This window comes from Lytechinus pictus, chromosome 1, assembly GCF_037042905.1.
Source record: "Lytechinus pictus isolate F3 Inbred chromosome 1, Lp3.0, whole genome shotgun sequence".
Taxonomy (NCBI): domain Eukaryota; kingdom Metazoa; phylum Echinodermata; class Echinoidea; order Temnopleuroida; family Toxopneustidae; genus Lytechinus; species Lytechinus pictus.
Window position 1 is genome coordinate 41,589,622 of NC_087245.1, and position 21,517 is coordinate 41,611,138.

General features: G+C 37.4%; 1 protein-coding gene across 3 annotated transcripts; it reads right to left on the bottom strand.

Moving 5' to 3' along the window:
• Window positions 1–2,041: 2,041 nt before the first annotated feature.
• LOC129263132 (phospholipase ABHD3-like) lies at window positions 2,042–20,559 on the bottom strand. Of its 3 annotated transcripts, none has more exons than XM_064103193.1 (10): window positions 19,712–19,914; window positions 16,573–16,703; window positions 15,711–15,877; window positions 14,152–14,261; window positions 12,833–12,939; window positions 12,145–12,257; window positions 8,432–8,608; window positions 7,788–7,836; window positions 7,206–7,371; window positions 2,042–5,656 (listed from the first exon to the last, which is right to left on the bottom strand). In XM_064103193.1, the coding sequence occupies exons 2-10, from the start codon at window positions 16,684–16,686 to the stop codon at window positions 5,472–5,474; spliced, it is 1,188 nt and encodes a 395-aa protein (XP_063959263.1). In that variant the 5' UTR covers window positions 16,687–16,703; window positions 19,712–19,914; the 3' UTR covers window positions 2,042–5,471. The 3 variants fall into 3 exon arrangements, with proteins under 3 accessions (XP_063959263.1, XP_063959276.1, XP_063959270.1); XM_064103206.1 differs by lacking the exon at window positions 19,712–19,914 and adding an exon at window positions 20,172–20,559 and having other exon boundaries at window positions 2,125–5,656; XM_064103200.1 differs by lacking the exon at window positions 14,152–14,261 and adding an exon at window positions 14,740–14,849 and having other exon boundaries at window positions 2,125–5,656; window positions 19,712–19,902.
• Between the last annotated feature and the right edge of the window lie 958 nt (window positions 20,560–21,517).

Genomic DNA, 21,517 nt, shown 5'->3' on the forward strand with positions numbered 1-21,517 from the left:
TGATAATCCAGTAGAGCTATGTGTATTAAAAGTAGGTATTCATTCATGCAGTCCAGAATCGGATAACACTTATCACGACTGAGTCACGAATGCCTGCTTATGGCACGATCAGTGCCCTCAGTGGGGATATTGAACTGATATGAAACATTCAGTTCTTGACTAGTCTTCATATGACCTCATCTTGGGGTCCCACGTGCCCTTTTTCCATCATTTTAGCTTTGAATGTCACATTATTTATCATTATAAAGTTCCAAAATGCTGAAATGCCAAGATTGTTTTTTTGTGATGAAATGGTCGTCGATTCAGTACTCCACATGACCAGGGGAGCATTTCATGAAAAGTTTTGTAATCTTGTGATTCTCATTGACTAAGCTGCCTTCAGCCAATCAGATGCAAGGATTTTCAGTAGCTTATAACAGTTTCAGTGAAAATAACTGACTGATTGTTTCATGAATGCTCCCTGGAAATGCTTGTTCTGAATATCACATCTCATATAATTGTATCTGCTATTTTCTTGAAATATAGAAAAAGGTTGTATAGCCATTGGAGTACAGATTGGTCAAATAACATGTTATATTAAGGTTATATTTTCTGATGAAAGCAAGACAAGCTTCAGTATGTCTGTTCTGATAAACTTTTACTACATGGCTTTCATGAGGATATTCTTGTAAATGTTAGTATATTCTTGTTAGGCAGGAATTGTCTAGAATTATCACATTTTTACCTGCCTTCGTGAATCCGTCATATGCATAATTATGGTTATTCTGTATTCATTTATCTTTCTACCTATATCTCTAAGTACAATCAATTTAAATGCAAAACCAACCGATTCCGAAATAGTCCCATCCCCTACTTCATAGATTTACTAAACGAGAACTAGATACATTTGTTGCCCCCCACCCGGAAGATATGATAGATATAGTTTTCTTTATTTGCTAGGATAGTCATCCTCATTCTATACCGCCTTGCCTCACTTAGTGTACTCTGTACTTAATTTGTTGTCATACATGCATGGTTTTGTTTGTTTTCAATCTTCGCCACTACTTTCTTCATCTTTCTGGCCCAATCCTCTCTCTGTACTTTCTACCTATATCTCCTTTTAATTACCCTTTACCCTTACTCACTTTTTCTCTGTCTGTCTCCCTATGCCGTCTTTATCCTTCCCCATCTTTTCTTTTCTAACACTTTTCATTCATGCATGTACAATGTGCCTCATTGTAGTGGTTAGAATTTGCGTACTTAATATGTATTAAGTTCAATACAATGTATAACTTTATTTACTTTCAACAATTTATTTCCTTGTATTATAATAAGAAGTACTAGTAATTTTATATCATTCCATGTTTGTATTTGAGTATTATTCTATTGTTGTAAATTGTACACATGTTTTTATTCAGCCTTTGGCTGCGAGGCATGTAATGTTTTTAATAAACCATTATTGAATTGAATTGAATTGAATTTATAATTTATGACATTGATTAAATTAAATTTTATGTAGGTAAACGCAGATTGAAAAAAAAAATGTGTTGCTTTTTTATTTGCTTGGATATCATATTGATTTTAATAGCTGTAGATTTAATTCAGTTTCAAATAAAATACCTACCTTAAAAAAGGGTGGTAACTGCAGGTTATATCTGCATGAAACGGTATGGTTCAGAAAACTTGATCAGGTAATAATATGACAAATCACTGTTGTTAGGTCATTTCATTGGTTGGGAATATTTTTCTTAGAATGACATGTTATTGGAGGCTCTTCATAATTGACATAACTCTGTCATTGATAGGAACTACCAAAATATACTAATAACCAATCAAAAATCAGTTTATATGGCAGTTATTCTTGATGGCAAAGTTACCATCAAATTTAGGTTTTATAGAGAGGTGGCACCCAGGGCCTTCCTTTCAGTGGAATATATTCGATATAACTCTAAAACCAGAAGTCAAGAATTTCGGGAGGGGGGGGGGGGGGGAGTGTAGCCCAGGCTGGTACTTTCGAGTCACAGGCTGTTAAAGAACACCTTCCACATACACAAACTGTATGGGGAAACTGAACACTTTATTGTTGCTATAGCACCACTTTTTACTATTTCTTGAGGAATAAAAGAAAAGTTGGAACTTTGATATAAATTTCAATATAAATCATTTTTAATCACAAGTAAAAGTACTCAATATCTTCTAAATGATATAAATATCTTATAAAGATTCTATGATTATATACATGAAATGACAATACGAATTAATGATGCTATATTGAATACAACATAAACTAATGAGGTATCTTTCGATTCTTAGTTTTCATTTTACATTGGTTTACAATTTAAGGCAAGAAGTATCATAACAGTTGCATCGTTCAGGATATTCGGTCTAACTCACACATCCTTCTGTCAATATCACTGTCCCATTTGCATCAAGTTAACCAGTTAGCTCTTAATCCTACATTCTGTTATTCCCATCCATTTCCAGTGAGAAACTGATTAATAATACATAACTAAGCATTTGGGAGAGGTACAATGTGTCTATAAAACTGAGAAATTTGGTTCAAACGATGGTATCAATTAAGAAATCTAAAGTTTTACAAATCAATATAAATCGCATTTGGTAAAATGTCGTTGGATAAAAATGTATTGCCTGTTTTGACTACATCCCAAAGTAAGCTTCTTGGCCATAAATATCAATCACATTTTCAATGCTACATGCATATTTTTGTCATATGTACATCCCGAGCAACAAAATTCAGACCCCTTGATTACTGTAATGCAACAAAGATTTACACGAACAATCTAAAACCCCGAAAAAGCAACCCTGTATTCCAACATTACTAGATTTGTGAATGCATTATGAATACACATAATAGATATATTGTATCTATGAGGTTGAACTGAACATATTTTGGAGTATTGCATTTAAGCCGACTACAAGTGAGTGTTGTACCCTTGGAATTAGAGGTACACTGTACCTGTTTCTTTTGAGCGAGCAACATGGGAGCCTAATGTGGTGGCAGACAACAAAATGAAGGCTTTATTTCTTATTTCCAGACTATATCACCCTCTTTTTCAAGCAATATTGAATGATTATTATTTGACATACATTGATATACTAAAAACTGGAAAAAATATAAATGTGTGGATTTCAATCACCAAACTCAATAGTGGCAAGATTTTTTCTTTATCTCGACATTTTTTGGGGGTCTTTAGAGTTAGAACTATCATATATTAGCAGATGAACTGAATCAGCATATTTGCATTTTATTATGCAATGCAATAATATTGATTCTTGAGAACAAAAAAACATATCTTATTCAATTTTATATGTATCAACAGGGATGCCAGTTCCGGCTATAGCCGAATTTCCAGCTTTCCACCTTTTTATACCATAAATTCCAGCTTTGACAATAACTGTCTGTCTTTTCTTTTGATCCCATCGCTGATAAGCCGGAAAAGATAATTATATTATATTGGATGGCTCAGAATGGAATACCAGTAATATTCCAAGTTGAAGAATTCAGGAATATTGGCCCTAACAAGTGGAATATTTCTGTTATTTCATGAAATAAAGCCATCCAATATAATTATTGTCATCTATACCACCCCCCCCCCAGAAAAAAAAGAGAGAGCAATTTGATTTAACAAGTCACTTATCACATTATGCCATTATCACTTCATAGGATCAAATTTGGTTGTTGACATGCGACTTTCATGTAGTTCATTATGACGTCGTTGAGCGTAGTTGTGCCCTATGCTGCGCGTTGCATTGCTTTCATTGTTGTACGAGTTGTATTTTTCACACATTCGCGCACGCGCCCTAACCTGTTGAATATGCTCTCATATTCGATACCAAATTTTGTACAGGAGCCTATGGGATATTCGTCGGATTTCGTTCCTTTTTAGGGATACGCTCTAATACTGCATGAGCAATTGATGCAGATCAAAATACGCGTTTTTAATGCATCACTTAAACACTCTATATAGATGATAATAGAGAATAAACAATAGCAAAAAATATGGTGCGAAAATTACAAGACAGACAAAACAAAAATTAGACTCCTCCAAGGGTGATTCTTGTAGCGTCTGAATTGCGTGTTATATTCATGTTACGTTTATAGTACATTACATGTATGCATTGGCGTGCGCATATATTTCAGAACGACTGAAATGGAAACCAGCCATCTCTATTGCATTCGATTTTCTTTTTGAGGTCTGGATAAAGCCAAACAAACTTGTTAGTTTACAGCATGCATTTGACACTTGGGAGCCCTTACTATAGCACTTTTAAAGGATATTATTTAGGAAATTTATCTTGTGAATACGCAACTTTGGGGGTTTATTTTTGCTTTTGCTTTGATCATCGTGTGTTTTGCTGCGTCAGTGGTGGTGCATGTACTGGGGTGGAGCAAGCCATCGCTCTCATCCACGACGGGCCTAGCCGGCCAGGCAGGCAACCGGTGCTCGCTAGCACCCTCTTGCTTTATTTGACTACATCACTTATAAAAAATGGAGATTTGAAGAGACACTGTTGTGGTGTTTATTGATCCTGGTGTGAACAATAAATTTGATGGCTTGAAAAAGCCTTGAATTAGAATCTAACGTGACTAGATCTATATATTTTATGAGCCTCGTTTTCTTTTTACCTTTTACTTACAAAATACATCAGATTTATCTATAAAGTATAATAAAATTTGAGGAGGAAAGACCCCTCTGATATGCCCAGATTGCAACAGAGAGCATCTAGAGCGAGCTTGCACTTTACAAGGGACCCGAGCCGGTGGGACTTTGTGCTTGCGTTTCGGGCTCGTGTCGTGCGCAATGCATGCATAAAATTCCTTCAAAAAATGTTGTCAGGCCCTGGAGCCACATGCCACTGCCATCCCTGATACCAAACAATTAAGCAGTGAAAAATCACTTCTGGCTGCATCATTCTTGGGAAATATGAATAAACTAGAAAAATATCATCATTGAAAGACATGAATAATATTCAACTTAAAAAAATTGTCAAGTTCATTCAAACGTTACATACGTTTTCATTACTTTTTCATATTTTTTTGGTACAATTTTCTTCATTGAATATGGCACTCACAACACTTGAAAAACCAAATCTCACTTTTTGTGGTAGATACAAACTACAAATTAATCAAAACATTAGATATTAGATGAAAGACATGAATGATTTGCATCTATAAAGTTATCAAAATATTGAGAAGCTGGGTGAAATAACTAAGATCAAGCACCTTAGAAGGGATTGTTTCAATGTGAGTATCTCCAAAGCATTAGTGATCTCAACATTCAAATGCTTTTTATGACTTTCTTACTGATTGCCAATTTTTTTCCTGACAATTTCATAGATCTTATTCTTCTTTTTTTTTCTGTATTCTCACACGATAACCTATTCCAAAGATTTTCTTTTCTTTTCAATACCCAGAACTATTGTACCATTTTTATAATAATTATTACCATATAATCTCAGAATGGAGTTGGTCAATCCCGTGAAAGATAATCTTTTCCTTCATTGAAGATGGCGCCTACAAACTCTGAGAAGATTTCGCTCATGTACGTCTTACCACCACTTGGAAAAATACCCTTCATGAATCCGCAATGGCCACCACGAGAGGTCATCACTATGGCAACATTGGGCGACCTTTTAGCTTCATCAAGAGGAATAGCTGCAAGAGAAAGAGAAATTTCAGTCCATGAGATTAATTTTGTAATTTCCTAGTCATAGAATTATCAGAATTATATGGTATTAAAATTATTTATCAGTAAGTCAATTCATTGAGATGGTGTTATGCGTCAAGTCTGTGCAAAGCCCCTCGTTGCCGCATGTGCGTATCTGTGCAATTCCAATACAAGAAGACACACAACGACCACTTTACATCAGCAATACAGATACAGATATTCCATAAAAAGTTGGAATAAAAATGGTGAAAAATGTCAAATATTGGGTATTTCACGAACGGAAATCAAAATGCAGTCTTTCTCCACCCCATCCGCCAATGTGTGTGATGAATGGGTGTACAGACATGGGGCATCATTGCTTCATTCAATTTCAAAATGCATGGCTGCAGTTTTTCTCTTTGATGTATAGAAGCTTTAAAGTGCCATTGACTTGTCGAAATGGCAATATACGTTATCTTGCCAAGGCAACATACAAATTTTTGTATCTCAAGACAATGTACCTCGTCGAGTTGACATACTAACATTATCATGTTGACATGGCATTGAGATAACCTATCTAGTCAGGTGTGTGGACCAGTCCTGTTAGCACTGCAGGGCAAATTGCCAACTGATCTACAACCGCTAAGTCTACTACCCGTTTGGTCTAATCCATATGGTCTAATCCTAGTTCATCTACAACAAGTATGTCTGCCATTTTAGTCTGTCATTTAGCCCACTTACCATTTTGATGAATTTCCAGTTAGTTACGCTATATCCATTTTGTTTAATATCCTCCTAAAAACACCACTGCTTATGAACCGAATTTTCATTTGACAGAATAGAAGACAAAGTGGAAATTAGACCCACTGGGCATAAGACTAAATGAGAATTAGACTAAATGCATATTAGACCTAGTGTAGTGTCGATCAAACGACAATTATATAGACCATTTTGATATTTGATCCAATGGGTTCAGCCCATGTGTTATTAGACTATCTCAGAAGTAGACAATCTGCTTGTAGACCAGTGAGTGCATATGTGACACCAACCACCCCAAAACCAACAATAAGTGACCAGGAAGGTTCTCTGTAAATAACTGAAGCAATAATTTGGCATTCAAAAAAGCAAAAACTTACAAAATGAGCTTATCTGAAAGAGTAATTCTTGTTCTTCATACTGTCAAAATTTGAAGTTGTAAAACCAAATAAAAGACGAGATAAAAAGAATTTCTTTCACACCATTTCTTGGGGACCGCTTGAAAGTTTCACAGAGATTGCACAGTGTGCACATCGTATGCTTGAGTGCACGCCGAACTTCCAAACCTTGTTTTCTCCTTATCTTTTGCACCTCTTGCTAAATGTCTTCAGCATTCAATCAAGTACTTGCGAAGATGGTTGTTAATCAATTTTGACAAGTTATATATCATTTTAAAGCTTACGATGTGCCTTTGCAAGCTCAATGATAATCTCTGAATTCATTTTGGGTGATGTGATGTTGGTTTTTCGGGTGGCTGGTCACATTTGGATAACCACTAGCAGGTCCAAAGAGACGACTTACTGTGGATGGGTGAGAAGGCATCATCAGCAGCATTGAGACAGAGGGTGGGTACCGTGATCTTAGACAGCTTACCCTTGGGGCTGGAGCTGCTGTAGTAATGGTGGACATCGCGGTAGCCAAAGACCTTGACCGTCAGGTGAGTATCAAACTCTCTCAGAGACCGAGACTAAATGGTGAGAGAGAAAAACCAAAAAAAGTCAGTAATTTGAAGATGCACACTGATCAAATTTCAATCAGTTAACAATCATATGAAGTTGATTGAAATCAGGAACATTATTGCTCTATTCTACCATATGCAAAAAAATACAAAAGAAATAGTGAGTGACATCATCAACTTGCTCAATTGCATTTCACTGGGCTGTGCATATAACTGTTTTGTAAGAAATACGAAAAATTTTAACACGTTACAACTTTCTTATTTCATGTCAAATTTCAATGAAATTTTCAGCATTATTCTTGTTTGATATTTTTCTTTTTACCAAAATCAACTTATTGTTGGAGTGCAGTTTCCCTTTCATCAAAGCAATATATGTGTTCAAGTTTTAAGATACAAATACATGTAGATCAATCATGCAAACCTACCTTAAAGACTGAAGGCAAATCAAAATGGTCCTTAAATAGAATTCCCTTTCTGTAAAAAAATAAAAATAAAAGATGTATGTGTATCTGTAATGAATCCACTTTGTTAAGAGTAGAATTACTAACATTAATGGACGAAGAGGTTAACCATTTCTCTTTACAAGTATATAATCAACAATTCCTGAACCTGAACTTTTAAGACAGAATGGAAGTCAATATTTACACACTATTTGGCTTGAATTTAAGATGCCGCAATGGTTTCTTAAGTAAGTATTTTGCTTTAATTTGGCTTGGCAAAGTGAAATGTTAAACAGTGATCTGAATATGATTATAAGCATTTTGCTTAAGCAATTAAAATGCTATCTACATGTAATTTAAGTAGTCAATCAGTGCTCTGAATTGATCCAGACTACAGGCCCTGGTGGGTGTTTCATAAAGCTTTTAATAAGTTATCAGCGACTTTACGAATGACTCGTGATCCTTCCTTGTGGGAAATGATACACACCAAATTTTCATTGATGTTGATAGTGCCTAAGAAAGGATCATCAGTCATTCGTAAAGTCGCTCGTAACTTACTGACGGCTTTACAAAACGCCTATACCAGCTGTGTTAGACTAAGAACCATACCACATAATCCTCACACTTACAGTTTGACAAGCCTGATGAGGTTCAATGTTAAAGTGTAGTTATAAAGGATGCTATTGACAGGTTTCTCCAACGACTTGGCCGATTCCACGAGATCCCAGGCAACGGACACTGTCATAGCACCAGCAAGGGGTACGCATCGACTGCCGTACTCCGCTAAGTAGTTCAATAGCATTATCCTGCAAAGTCGCACAATATGGAGAAAGAAACAAAAACTATTCAATCATAACTAGATGAGCTAAACTGCCTCTTAAAAAGAGGGGGGGGGGGTGGGGATATTTCATCACTATGGTCCATATTCTCAAAAGAGGTTTCAATCGTACCATGGTATAAAACCATGGACTATGTAGATCTATTTCATTGACGCGCTTCATTTCAAGCGCACTTTGCCGAAAGCGCGCATTTAATTGGATTTAACTTTGTATATGCGTTGAAATAAGCGTAATTATGTTAAAAATATGCATAGTCCATGGGTTTGTACCATGGTACAATTGAAACCTCTTTTGAGAATACGAGCCTATATGTTTTTTGTTGTAGTGTTCAGAGTGAACTTTTTCTTTTATGTAATTATGGAGTAATAAGGGGGGGGGGTGGGCAGCCTTGACAGGTCAATAGCCTTTTCCGTGCAATAGACGCCTATTGGATTAAACTTTGTGTACGCGATGAAATTATGTTAAAAATCTGCATAGTCCATAGTTTTATACCATGGTACAAATAGACGCCTATTACACGTGGAGCAAGAGAGCCAACAGTGCAATCGATCCCAAACTCTATGAACGTGTGTACAATAATTGCATGCACGTACCTGTATCATTGCGCTATATACAACACATGAAGGTAATATAATATTTGGAAAAATGAGAAAAAAAAGGCTTAAGTTAGACCAGAGTAAAATACTTTAATTAGATATGTAGTCCTAGTGTTATTACCCCATAGGCCTAACGTTTGATCTATTTTGATTATTTGGTCTTGTTAGACTATGTCTACAAACACGTGTGGTATAAAACAAATAGTCAATGTTTGTCATTCATGCCATCCTTTGAATACTACATTCGGTGCAAGTCAAAGCATTCTATTCAACTCCGCTTTGAGTCCTTGAATAGACTCTTCCAACTTGAATGCTCATTTAATTTTCGTTACGATCGTACTCATTAACATTGAATATTTGTATACTATGATTGTAATAAAAATTGTATATTTCATATTGTTTTATCTTGTATATGCATGCGTTTAAAAGCTAAATGCTTGCGGAGGTGTCGCAGTGTACTGGTTAAGTCAATTGACTCTTAAACCAAGGGTCAAGGGTTTGAGTGCCACCTGGCGCTAATGTCCTTTGGCAAGGCACTTATCCACTTTTGACACTCTACCTGGTAGGAAGTGAACGTCAATATGATTAGATTGGCATGTGTGCACCAATAAAAATGGTTGCCTGGCCAGGATGCTGCCCAGGGAGTTGAATGTGTGGAACAGTGGTGGATCCAATGACTGGGGCAATAATAATTACATGTAAAGCACTTAGAAACACAAAGTATGAAGTGCTATATGTAACTACATGTATTATTATCATTAACCCTTTAGCACCTTAACCGCCCTTAACCGTCCGTACGTTTTCTTTGCGCTATAGTATCTCTTGTCTATGATTTACCGTGGTAATATTGCGTGTGCATACCGTACAGGTTGGCTGCTACATAGATCTGCATAGAAAAGTGTATGCTCCTATTGAGTATAATAGAGAACAAGTGGAATGCCTCTGGCGGTCTCACCTGCATCACGCGATTCAATATAGCAGCAGTGCTGACTTTGAAAACTACTATAACTCGCACAAGATGTTCAGTGATACTTGGTTACTCTTATGTCCACGTTTTATGAACTAGACCAATACACTTACAGAGATATAATGGTAATTCAACAAATACCCCCAAGGTGGCCAAAGTTCATTGACCTTTGACCTTGATCATGTGACCTGAAACTCGCACAGGATGTTCAGTGATACTTGATTACTCTTATGTCCAAGTTTCACGAGTCTGATCCATAAACTTTCAAAGTAATGATGGTATTTCAACATATACCCCCATTATGGCCAAAGTTCATTGACCTTTGACGTTGGTCATGTGACCTAAAATGCGCACAGGATGTTCAGTGATACTTGATTACTCTTATTTCCAAGTTTTATGAACTAGACCAACATACTTTCAAAGTTATGATGGTAATTCAACAAATACCCCCAATTTGGCCAAAGTTCATTGACCCTAAATGACCTTTGACCTTGATCATGTGACCTGAAACTTGCACAGGATGTTCAGTAATACTTGATTACTATTATGTCCAAGTTTCATGAATCAGATCCATAAACTTTCAAAATTATGATGGTAATTCAACAGATACCCCCAATTCGGCCAAAGTTCATTGACCCTAAATGACCTTTGACCTTGGTCATGTGATGTGAAACTCATGCAGGATGTTCAGTGATACTTGATTAACCTTATGTCCAAGTTTCATGAACTAGGTCCATATATTTTCTAAGTTATGATGACATTTCAAAAACTTAACCTTAGGTTAAGATTTTGATGTTGATTCCCCCAACATGGTCTAAGTTCATTGACCCTAAATGACCTTTGACCTTGATCATGTGACATGAAACTCAGGCAGGATGTTAAGTAATACTTGATTAACCTTATGGCCAAGTTTCATGAACTAGGTCCATATACTTTCTAAGTTATGCTGTCATTTCAAAAACTTAACCTTCGGTTAAGATTTGGTGTTGACGCCGCCGCCGTCGGAAAAGCGGCGCCTATAGTCTCACTCTGCTATGCAGGTGAGACAAAAACCGATTGACATGCATCGGTGTGTAGCAAGTTCCAGACTGTTGCGCAGTTGATCTCAGCAAAGATGGCTGCGTCCATGTCTCGGAAAACCACTTACTTCGCCGAAGAAGCTCGGGCCTTGCTATATGTTCATCAAAACGTTGGATATCACACAGAGTGACATCTAGATGTGAGTTGGAATTAATTTTTGACATATTTGATCCAAGATTTGGCGAAAACTTTAGTATTCTGTCAGTGATACTTTACATTTTTTTGAAGGCGTGGGACTGGGGCGGCTGAAACCCGAACTTTTGTTTTTTTTTCTTCTCGCTCTGCAAACGATTGTCAAAGGTCAATATTCGTACATCTGATTGAACTTTGCCATGTACCATTCTATTCAACAGGTCCTATGCTACAAAATAAATATAACTTGTAATGAACAAAAGTAAATTTATAAAAAATATTTCAATTTGTTTGGAACAATGCCTACTTATTACCAGTTTTATTGTTTCCTCCAGTGAGTAATTGCCATTATGCATAGGAATCTGTAGGTGCTAGAGGGTTAATGTGGAGCATTGTGGCCCACAGGATTAGTATTAGTCTTCTGACTTGGAAACAGTGGGTCCTGGGTTCGAATCATAACCATGCCATAATTTCTTTCAGCAAGAAATTTATCCGCATTGTGCTGCACTCTACCCAGGTGAGGTAAATGGGTACCTGGAAGAAATTTATTTGTTGAAATGCTTCCACGCTGTAAGAAGCTGCAGGGCTAGGGGCTCAAGCCAGGGTAATAAATATCCAAGTCCTTCTGAAGCGCATTAGGGACGTTACATCATACTGTGATATGCGCTATATACAAGAACTGCCTTATTATTATTATGATTAAAGAAATGAAATGAAACACTGCTCACCCTCCTATTGATGCTCCATTGGCTAAAAGAGGTGCGTCAGGGTAGGTTTGGTGAATGTGGCTCAAAACAAAGTGAATGTCATCGGTGCTACCAGCACAGAATGTACGCGGAGTCTGGAGAATACACAGATAAATGAACAAATCCAATGCAAAATCATGTCATCTCCAATTTCTTTGTTACTTGCATATAAGATTCAGTAGATTCAGTATTTGCCTAAAACAATATAAGCACTTGTTCCAACAATTGCCTCACTTTGTAATACAATCACTCCTGGGTCCCGTAACACAAAGCTTAGCAATGATCGTAGAACATTTTTCTACGATTGATTGCATTGACTACAATGCGCATTCAATTGTGAAAATCAAGCATACGATCAATCGCTAACCTTTGTGTTACGGGACCCAGGTTATATTTTGGTATAACATATATATTTTTTGCGATAATTGCTTTAGGCTGTACATATTGGCAACAAGATCTAGAGTTATTGATTCTTATCAGCTTCCATCTCAATTGCATACATTTGCATACATTAATACACAACCCAGGAAGTGAAATCTGTCATTTTAGGATGATATTTGCAGATCCTTTAGCTTCAAGATAAAATAAAAGCTAAATGATTCCCCCCCTCACACATGTGCAGGAGCACCTTCTCCAGATCATGAACTTGGACCCAATTTCCGACACTGACCTTGATCTCTGCTCCTCCAAATCCTCTCTGGTTGAATACTACGGCCCTACATCCTACGCTAAGGACATCATCCACCATGTGCTTCACATAGATGCTCTGACTATCACCTAAAATCAATGACAAAAGTGATTTTTTTCAAAATAATTTATACCCCTGAGCCCTGACAGAATGAATTATGTTGATGACAATATATTTGGAATTATTTTACTTATTTATTTATATCTATTTTGGAATTTGATTCATTTCCAACAGAAAAATTTAATACAATATCTTTACACACATATATAATTACATTCAATAACATTTTTTGTAATTAGCATATAATGAAATGTGCAAACATAACATGATTTTGCAGACAATTTATAAAACATAGATGTATTTTAAATGAAGATATTCATGTACGGATATCTGTGAAAATTTTAATGCATACTAATTAATTTTTTTTTTCATCAGGCTTTACGGACACCGAGAAAGATTCTTATTTTCAAAAGAAATCTATAGGTAACCACACATTATTCAGGTGGTAAATCAATCCTTCTTTTCTTGTTAGATAGAAATGGTGCGTGTACGACATCATACATTACTTGGTATGGTAAACAAGAGATTTAGCATGAAAGAAAACAGATAAAAGATGCCTTGTTATGTGAAAACTGGGTTGAATAGTTCAATAGTCTTGCTTGATCATGACAAATATATGATGAAAGTGGTCCAATGAGATGAAGAAAGCCACACTCGATGAAGTATTTACCACTGCTTTAATATTGAAGCATCCCAATCATGCATGGAGTATATTGTACGCATATTCAAACAACCAAATGATCCCCAGCTACCGTCCCCTATTATGAAGAAAACACCTTCTCATTCCTTCAGGTGTTTAATCTTGAGTGTTTGTCTAGAATATGTACATGCTAAATAATATGCTAAAAAATTGTACACCCCCCCAAAAAAAAAAATGCAGCCAGGGAATTAAGGACCGGATTCTCTGATTGAAAAGGATTTCAGTTAATAAAACTGAGTGGCCGGAATGAGATATAATTGTGACTTACTCAGACAGGGGCGGCGCCAGGGTATTTTGATTAGGGGAGGGGGAAAAAAAGGGTATCAAGGGGGAGCAAGATATCCAAAAGATGGCATATTTTTTTCAGTTGGATAACAGGCTAGTGTAGAGCTCTCTTTTTCTCCTTTTTTTCTCCCCTTTTATCTTAAAAAAAAAAAAACAATGGGGGGGGGCATAGGCAACCCTGACTCCCCCCCGCCCTGATGTGCCACCCCTGTGCTCTGACGTCATGTACGAATTGTAAACCCTGATATGTTCTTACCCGTTAGTCCAGGTATTAAGATAACTATAGGCTCAGTAGCATCATCTGCTAATTGTTTCTCCAACCAATGTAACACAATTTCACCTCCGTCGGGGGTACTCAGTTTCTCGCTGGGATGACCATGAAACAAAACAAGCATGAATAAAACAAGACTTAACAAAAAACAAGATGAACGATGAAAATGTACTTTTTGGTGAATTGCTGCCAACAAGTTTTCAAGTTTCACTCAAGATAGTGAAAATCACCGCCAGGGTGCACATAAAAGTTTTGAAAGTGGGGAGGAGGGGGGGGGGGGCTGACCATGCAAAAAAGACAAAATCAGATGGTAATTTTTAAATTTTTGTACACATATGGAAAAATATATGAGTGTGTGTGTGTGCGCACCCCCTGTTCCGCAGCCCCTGACTAACATGACACCATCAGTGCATAGAGCTCCCTACCAAAATGAAATTAAACAAAATGGTTGCGGTGGGGGCAATAGGCAAAAAACAAAAAACACCCAAAGTGAATGGAAATTTGAAGACTTGAAAAGTGGACAAGAAATGATGGAGCAAGATGAAGTTTGGAGACAAGAATTAATCAGCTAACCTCCAAGACCAGGAATGATAATACCAATGGGTGTGGCAGTACCTCCACTGGTCTGACCGTCATCCCAGTGCAAGATGATCTCACCACCGTCGATTGTACTCAGTTTCTCACTGTTAAGGAACCATCGGATAATTGCAATTCTGGTGGGTGTTTCATTAAGCTGTTCATAAGTTGCGACTTACGAGTGAATTTACAAAGGACTGGAGACCCTATCTTGTGGTATATGGTACACCAGGGCCCAGGAACACCAAGGTTAGCGATTAATCGTTAAATGAAATGGCCTATCAAGATCATCGTTGCATGCGTATTTGCTCTGTAGACTGACTCAGAACCAATCAGAACTGTCCTTTCAAATAAGCGATTAATCGCTAACCTTTGTGTTACGGGGCCCAGTTGTTTTATACATGTAGGTGTTGATTTAGTTCCTAAAGTAGTAAAGAGACACCAGCTTTTCACAATGTTGCTCGTAACTTACAAACAGTTCCTTTCTTACTACCTATGATATGATGACATTGATATAACAGAAAACTTGACTCTGATTGTCTGTTGAGCCCCAATTCCATGGCAGATGCTCACAGTGGGCCTATTGGGCAGCCTACAATTACCTATCGCTATACCATTACCAGTACAATTAATGAATATTCAACATACAAAATGTTCTTTAAAGCCTGTATCAAGATTCTTGATAACAAGAAATCAGAGCTGCCAACTTGAACAAGAACATTTCTGTATTTTGAAAGCTGAAACAGAATTTTGATGAGGAAATCAGTATTGTCAAAGAAATATCATACAAACATCATATAAATCTGAAACTTTAGAAATCAGTATTTTGCCCGAAACCATCAGTATTCTTCTCATTTTCAGTACTAGTTGGCAGCTCTGTTGAATGAAAAAGCAGCTTGCCATACATGCGTCAGCAAACGTTGGCTAAATCTTCCAAGGTTAACAGATCTTTTACAAGTACTTCATACCTCCTGTAATTGTGTTTCCCGACAAAAGGCTGGAACGCCACATGACCCACGGTCTGTAAGTGGGTCCCAAAGCCTAGAAATGTTGGCCAGTATGGCTTGGTTAGGGATGGGACACACCTCTGAAGAAGACGCTGGAACTTCGGGTTTCCACAGGCTAGTACAGGATTCTGCAAGAAATTCAAAGCAAAACTTTCTTAAAAAAAAAAAACAAAGAGAACTCCGCAACCATCCATTCAATTCATTCTTTCTGTCATACATATAAAACGTATAGAAAATACAGTACAAGTATACTGCCGTACTTTGGCAAAAGGAAGCAAGTTACAAAAGTATCATTTGTTGTAAATGAGCAATGTGTGTTCGTCCTTTACATATAGGCGTCAATGCAATTTAACAGCAGATTTTGTTAATATTAGAACGATTATTTCTTCCCCAAATTTTGCCAGAACGTGCAACATACAAAGTGTGTTTCAGAAACAACAATAACTCAAATTTGACTGATATGTCACTTGCTTCCTCTTGCCAATTGGGCAGTATACAGCAATCACATTAATCTACTTCACAAAATCTACATTTCTTGATCGAAAATGGTCTCTTTAATTGGTAACTTATGTAAATCTGAGCAAGTTTTGGAGCAAAAGAAACACCCTAAAACCATTCAATTCAATTCATAACCATTCATTATTGTCATCAGGTCTCCCACCCCATCAAAAAATGAAAGTTTTTTTTTTAAATCAATAGCAATTACATTGAAACCCATTTCACAAAATTCATATATTTTTCTTAATCAAAACTAAAAATATAGGCCTAATCAATGGTAACCTTTATAAATGTGAACAAGGATTGCAAAAGTCAAACTCCCTACCTTGACAACATATCTGAGATAGTACACCGTATATAGAGCTCCAATTCCTAGGTACAGCGCAGCAGTCCGCCAATGTTGATAGGCTAAGATCATGATCAGGTCAAAAGTATACATCTCAAATTGATGGACATCTAAATTTGAAAAAACAACAATGAAATATCTGAATGGTAGTACATTCGTATAGGGATTAGATCTACTGTTTTGAAAAGTCTAAAAAAACTCAGACCAAAGGCATATATCAGAATACATATACTAGGGTCTATGCACTATTCATTCTTTTGGGAAATACATTGTGACCTACTGATTCTTAAAGGGGAAGTTCACCCTGACAAAAAGTTAATAGTAAAAATAGCAGAAAAAATCATGAAAAAACATCCCTCAACATTAAAAAAAATTATTAGAATTCTAAGTTTTTGATTTGTGACGTCATATGCGAGCAGCTTCCCATGCATCGTGAATTTAAAACTAGCACATCAATGATGTGGAGCTCATCCAGCATCTCGCAAACAATTTTTAATTTCAGCCCATGTAGTGAATTATATTGGTGACATAAATTGAGGAAACAGCTTTAAAATCGATGTCAGAGAAAAAGCTTTTTTTTGTGATCTATGAAAATTTTTTGTATAAATAAGCATGAATTTCTAATCTAACAATAGTTAGTTTTCTAGTCAAAATGTCTAAATTCAGTGAGGAACCTTGATTGGTGCAACTCATGGAGCTCTCAGATGGAACAAAAAAATAAGAAGCAATATATGCATGATTTAAAATTAGATCTAGTAATTTTAGACCCCTGACTGTGGCCTGACATAGTCATAGGTAACAGTCCCAGGGGGGCGGGGGGTACTCGACCAAAAAAGTGGTAGGTATGTGCCGCGGGCGAGACAAAAACCGGGAGGCCTTGGAGCGGAATTATTGTGAAAAGGAGGGTCCTCGGAACGGGCTTCGGAACTACAAATGTTTGTGAAAACAGGGGTCCTTGGAACGGGTCGCCTGCGTGTGCATCCCTATGGCTATGGAACGGGCATACGTGTATGCAGCTAGCCCAGCGGCGCTCGCGCAGAGGCGATGGTCGGACAGCGCTCTGCAGCCGCTTTTCACCAAAATTGCAGCTCATTGTGGCGGATCAATGCGACCGGAACGGCGTAACGACAAATATGCGAAGCTTTGGAGCGGATTTCTTTCTTCCTTTCTCCCGATAAGAAAATGCTGCTTCGCCTTCGGAACGGCTTTCTTAGTTCTTTTTCTCAATAAGATGAAAATGCTATGCCCTGGAACAGAAATTTGAGTGTAAAAATGGGGGTCCCCTCCGCGGCACATATCCACTATGCATTATACTGAGTGCCCCCCCCCCCCCGGGTAACAGCACTCACACGTACTGCGAGGTTAGTATTAGTATACTAACCTCACACCACGAACCGCGTTTGGTAGTGGATTTCTAACTAGTTGGTCGCGCGTGCTGGGATCTCACTTCTTGGGTCCACAACACACGACTTCTATGGCTTGATTTTTCTGTGCGCAGCGGCATGTAATGAACCCTTGGGTGGGGTAACAGTGCAGTTAGAAATGGTTAACTAAGTTAAAGTTTGATGAATATTAGGAAAATTATCATCATGTTTGATATCTGGATATGATTGAATTCTTGAAAAGTGTTCGGTAATAGTTACGATCCACTCTCCCTGGACTAGAGACTCTAGTCTAGATTCATTTCTATGTAACGTTATTAGAGTTTAGATCTAAACGAGATCTCTCTCTCTTAGTCTTACCATACAACACAATTTACAATATGTGGGGCCGCGCCGAAGAAGAGTCAAGACTCAAGTTAAACTTAAAATTAATAGAATTTAGAAATGCGTCAAATGTGTTTCTCGACAGATCTTCTTCTTCTTCTTCAAGCTACACTGCCTCCTTCAATCTTGAAGATTCTTGCAGTATTGTAACCCAGAGAGCTCCCGCCCGCTGCGCGGGCGGGAGCCCAGAAGCTTACCGTGTATTTTACCATTGTCACCGGACTAGGGTGATTTATGGTCTAAATATTTCTCCAAATGAATTGTGAAAACGGAAAGTATACAATTACCACGATTATATGGATGAAGGTCTAACGAAACGAGTGGCAGATTCCTGACATCTGGGCACAGTCTGGAACCTCAAAAAAACGAAAAGTTCTCTCCTTCTACCCAGTCTCGATCGGCCATTTTGTTACGATTTTTAACAAAAATGGCCGATCGAGACGGGGTAGAAGGAGAGAACTTTTCGTTTTTTTGAGGTTCCAGACTGTGCCCAGATGTCAGGAATCTGCCACTCGTTAGACCTTCATCCATATAATCGTGGTAATTGTATACTTTACGTTTTCACAATTCATTTGGAGAAATATTTAGACCATAAATCACCCTAGTCCGGTGACAATGGTAAAATACACGGTAAGCTTCTGGGCTCCCGCCCGCGCAGCGGGTTATACCCAGTTGTTGTGTGTCCGGACAGGTTGTGTGTCCGGACGATCAATTTTAGAAAGTCATTTGGAAAAAATTACAAGCGAAGTGTCATCAATTTTTAGTACAAAATGTAAGGAAATATTATAGAGAACAAAATATAAGATGATTACAACTATTGAATTCATATTTTTAGTGTAATCTTAAGACAAAAAAGAAGGCTTCAAAAATATAAAGTGTCCGGACACCCGATCCCCCATCCTAGAACTTGAAGGAGAGAACTTTTCGTTTTTTTGAGGTTCCAGACGTCAGACTGTGCCCAGATGTCAGGAATCTGCCACTCGTTACTCGTTAGACCTTCATCCATATAATCGTGGTAATTGTATACTTTCCGTTTTCACAATTCATTTGGAGAAATATTTAGACCATAAATCACCCTAGTCCGGTGACAATGGTAAAATACACGGTAAGCTTCTGGGCTCCCGCCCGCTGCGCGGGCGGGAGCTCTCTGGGTTAGCAGTATTGTAGTACCGGGGACCGGCAGGTGCAATACACCGGGTGAACCCCCTACTCTTTGACGAATAGATCATCTACGTTAGTCATAATACTAATAGTCTTACTATTTCAACAATAAAACTAGGGTATTTTACTGCTATACTAATCTATTTTCCCAAAATTCTCAGAGGAATAAAACTCTTTTGCATTCTTCTTACCCAACTTCTGCACGCACGAACATGAAACTGCAGAATCTTACTACAGCAGCCACTAATATGCAGCGTGTGTAATATATATATATACACCAATTTCTACAGGGACATCACGATTCTGTGATATTCTAATTTAGATTGTACAGGAGCCAAATTACACATTTGTTGTGGGAGGTCTGGTGTGCGCGCTTAGATCCATAAATAAGTATGGAGCGCTGATCGAATGAGTGAAAATTGCTCACTTTTCATTATCTAAAAATTATGAATATTCTTGGAATTTTCCACATAAATATCCTAAAAGTATAAAAATAGGCCAATATTGATTGCTCTTTACGGTTAATAAATTCTTTTTCATTTATTTATTTTTGTATTATTTATATCTATTTTATTTTTCGTTTTTATATATCATTTATTTTTCTTTTTATTATATTTCAGTTATTTACTGCATTTATTTATACTTACTTACTTATGGATACTTATGGATGCTTCTGAACGCAGTCTAAGACTCTATATTCAGTTCCAAATTCTGTCTCCTCTTTAGGTTGGCCGGATCATGTCCTGGTGGGTCAGCGTCAAACTTGTACTTCACAGGTTCACGTTTCCAATACTTATCCAGTCCATTCTCGAAGCTGTGGACACTGGGTGCATTTACTAATTCATTACTTAGGCTATTCCAAGGTTTCCTCATTCTTATGTAAAAAGAATTCTTACGTTTCTCAGTTACTGACCTCGGAATGTACAATTTCTTATCATGACCTCTGGTAGGCCCATGCACCTGGCCCAAATCTGGCACTACCTCTTGGTCATACCTGTGAAATAACCGTATGTTTCGATCATATCTCCTCGCGCACGGCGATATGCTAATGTAGGAAGTTTTAGTTGAATCAATCTTTGTTCATATGGAAGGTTCTTTACTTCAGGTACCAACTTAGTGGCCCTTCTTTGTACATTTTCTATTGCTTGAATATGTTTCTTTAAGTATGGACTCCATACTGCATGAGCATACTCCAAGTGAGGTCTAATCAATGCTTTGTATAGGAGTAGGAAGTTCTCCTTGTGAAGATAAACAAATGTTCTCCTAATTAGATTCATTAGCCTATATTGGCTTTATTTATCTTTGACTGAAAGTGCTGGTCAAAACTAAGCTTTGTGTCGACAATCATTCCTAAATCTTTACTAGTTTCAACTTGTGATAGATTATGTGAAGCATTATCATGTGTCATAGTATATTCATTGAATTCATCATTCTTTGTACCAATAGTAAGTACACAACATTTATCCGGGTGGAACTTTAATAGCCACTTGTCTGACCATGACACAAGACGATCTAAGTCCGCTTGTAATAACTCAGCATCTCTGTCATTATTAACATGCTTGTATAACTTGGTGTCATCTGCAAATAAATGAACAGTACTTGACGAAATCTGATCCGGTAAATCATTAATGTACATTACAAAAAGCAGGGGTCCGAGGACACTCCCTTGCGGTATTCCGCTGGTTACATCAGCCCAGTCAGAGAACACACCATTCACACAAACTCGGTGCTGTCGACCAACAAGAAAAGACCTGACCCACTTACATATGAGCTTAGATATGCCAAATCCCTCAATTTTGGCTAAAAGTCTCTGGTGTGGGACCTTATCAAAGGCTTTCATGAAATCTAGGTAGATGACATCAACTGCACCACCAACCTCCAACATATTCGTCCAATCATCTAACACATTGAGTAATTGTAACATTGTTGATCGTCCTGATACAAATCCAAATTGTTTTGAACTGAGAAGGTTGGTGCTCCTCACATGCTCATATATT

What these genes read in the sequence shown, in the direction of transcription:
- LOC129263132 (XM_064103193.1), bottom strand. Translation starts at nt 16,686, where the DNA reads ATGTATACTTTTGACCTGATCATGATCTTAGCCTATCAACATTGGCGG. An exon ending in AATGGAGCATCAATAGGAGG is followed by an intron (nt 8,609 to 12,144) that starts GTGAGCAGTGTT and finishes GCGACTTTGCAG; the next exon opens with GATAATGCTATTGAACTACT. An exon ending in TGCCTTCTCACCCATCCACA is followed by an intron (nt 5,657 to 7,205) that starts GTAAGTCGTCTC and finishes TTTCTCTTGCAG; the next exon opens with CTATTCCTCTTGATGAAGCT.